Source organism: Chelonoidis abingdonii, chromosome 14 (assembly GCF_003597395.2).
Source record: "Chelonoidis abingdonii isolate Lonesome George chromosome 14, CheloAbing_2.0, whole genome shotgun sequence".
In the NCBI taxonomy this organism is placed as follows: Eukaryota; Metazoa; Chordata; order Testudines; family Testudinidae; genus Chelonoidis; species Chelonoidis abingdonii.
The window spans coordinates 37,530,203-37,531,818 of record NC_133782.1 but is presented as its reverse complement, the minus strand read 5'-3'; the positions used below and the strand labels follow the sequence as shown (position 1 = coordinate 37,531,818).

Sequence of the window (1,616 nt, the reverse complement as noted above, 5' to 3'; positions counted from 1 at the left end):
TCCCAGCCCCACCCCTGCTCTCACCACCAGCCCCCACTCCCCTCCCAGAACCCAGGAGTCCTGGCTCCCAGCCCCACCCCTGCTCTCACCACCAGGCCCCACTCCCCTCCCAGCGCCGGGGAGAGAACCCAAGAGTCCTGGCTCCCAGACCCACCCCAGCTCTCACCACCAGACCCCATCCCCTCCCAGCGCCGCAGAGAGAACCCAGGAGTCCTGGCTCCCAGCCCCACCCCTGCTCTCACCACTAGCCCCCACTCCCCTCCCAGAACCCAGGAGTCCTGGGCTCCCAGCCCCCCCTCCTCTCACCACCAGGCCCCTGCTCAGGTGTCTGGGATGTGCAGGGGGCTCTGGGGGTGACTCGGGGGGTCTCACACTCTCTTCTCCCCCCAGGTCTCCTGACATTCGTTAACTGCGCCTACGTGAAATGGGGGACGCGCGTCCAGGACGTCTCCACCTACGCCAAGCTGCTGGCGCTGCTGGCCATCATCGTGGCGGGCATCGTCCGCCTGGCACAGGGTAGGGGAGCCGGTGCCCGTCCGTCCTGCCCTGCAGCCCCTGCCTGCCCAGCCCTGCCAGTGCCCCTCAGTCCCGCCCCGCAGCCCCTGCCCCCCAGCCCTGCCAGAGCCCCTCAGTCCCGCCCCCCAGCCCCTGCCTGCCCAATCCTGCTGGTGCCCCTCACTCCCGACCCGCAGCCCCTGCTAGCCCAGCCCTGCTGGTGCCCCTCACTCCCGACCCGCAGCCCCTGGCAGCCCAGCTCTGCCGGTGCCCCTCACTCCCGACCCGCAGCCCCTGCCAGTCCAGTCCTGCCCCCCCAGCCCTGCTTGTGCCCCTCAGTCCCGCCCTGCAGCCCCTGCTACCCCAGCCCTGCTGATGCCCCTCACTCCAGACCTGCAGCCCCTGCCAGCCCAGCCCTGCCCCCCAGCCTTGCCGGTGGCCCCCAGCAGGGCCGGCTTTAAGAAGTGCGGGGCCCAATTTGAACAGTTTCGATGGGGCCCCGGCAGGGATGACTTAAAAAAACAAAAAAAACCCATATACATGTGGGGCTTGTACTCACTGGGCGGTGCTCCGAGTCTTCGGTGGCGGGTCCTTCAGTCGCGCCAGGTCTTCAGCAGCACTGGAGGACCCGCCACCAAAGCGTCACTGAAGACCCTAAGCACCGACAGGTGAGTGAAAACTAAAAAGGCGCCTGTAGCCAGGGAAGGGATTGTCACTGGGCGCAGGGCCCTCTGAGGCGCAGGGCCCAATTCAGGGGAATTGGTGGAATAGGCCTAAAGCTGGCCCTGCCCCCCAGTCCCGCCCCGCAGCCCGTGCCAACCCAGCCCTGCCCCCCAGTCCTGCCGGTGCCCCTCACTCCCGACCTGCAGGGCTGGGCTCTTGGCCACGGGCTGTTTGTTGAGTGCGGGACTGGTTGGCTCGGGTTCAGTTTGGGGGCAGGGGGCTGCGGATTTGTGGATGGGGAAGTGTAGGTTGGCACCAGCAGCGGCCGGTGGGACAGGTGGGGCTGTGGTGGGTCGGGATGTGATAGGGGTGGCACCTGGCAGGGATTGGTAGCAGGGTGCGGGTCGGAGTGAGGTTTTGGTAGGTATGGCACCGCTGCGGCTGAGCTTGGCAGGGGC

At 67.9% G+C, this 1,616-nt stretch overlaps 1 protein-coding gene across 1 annotated transcript in view; it reads left to right on the top strand.

Annotated features, from left to right (window-relative positions):
* The window catches only part of SLC7A7 (solute carrier family 7 member 7), a 16,211-nt gene that overhangs the window by 7,479 nt on the left and 7,116 nt on the right, over positions 1–1,616 (top strand). Inside the window, exon 4 of the mRNA XM_075072097.1 lies at positions 391–528. Coding sequence (XP_074928198.1) covers positions 391–528 — 138 coding nt within the window. The remainder of the gene's footprint in view (positions 1–390; positions 529–1,616) is intronic.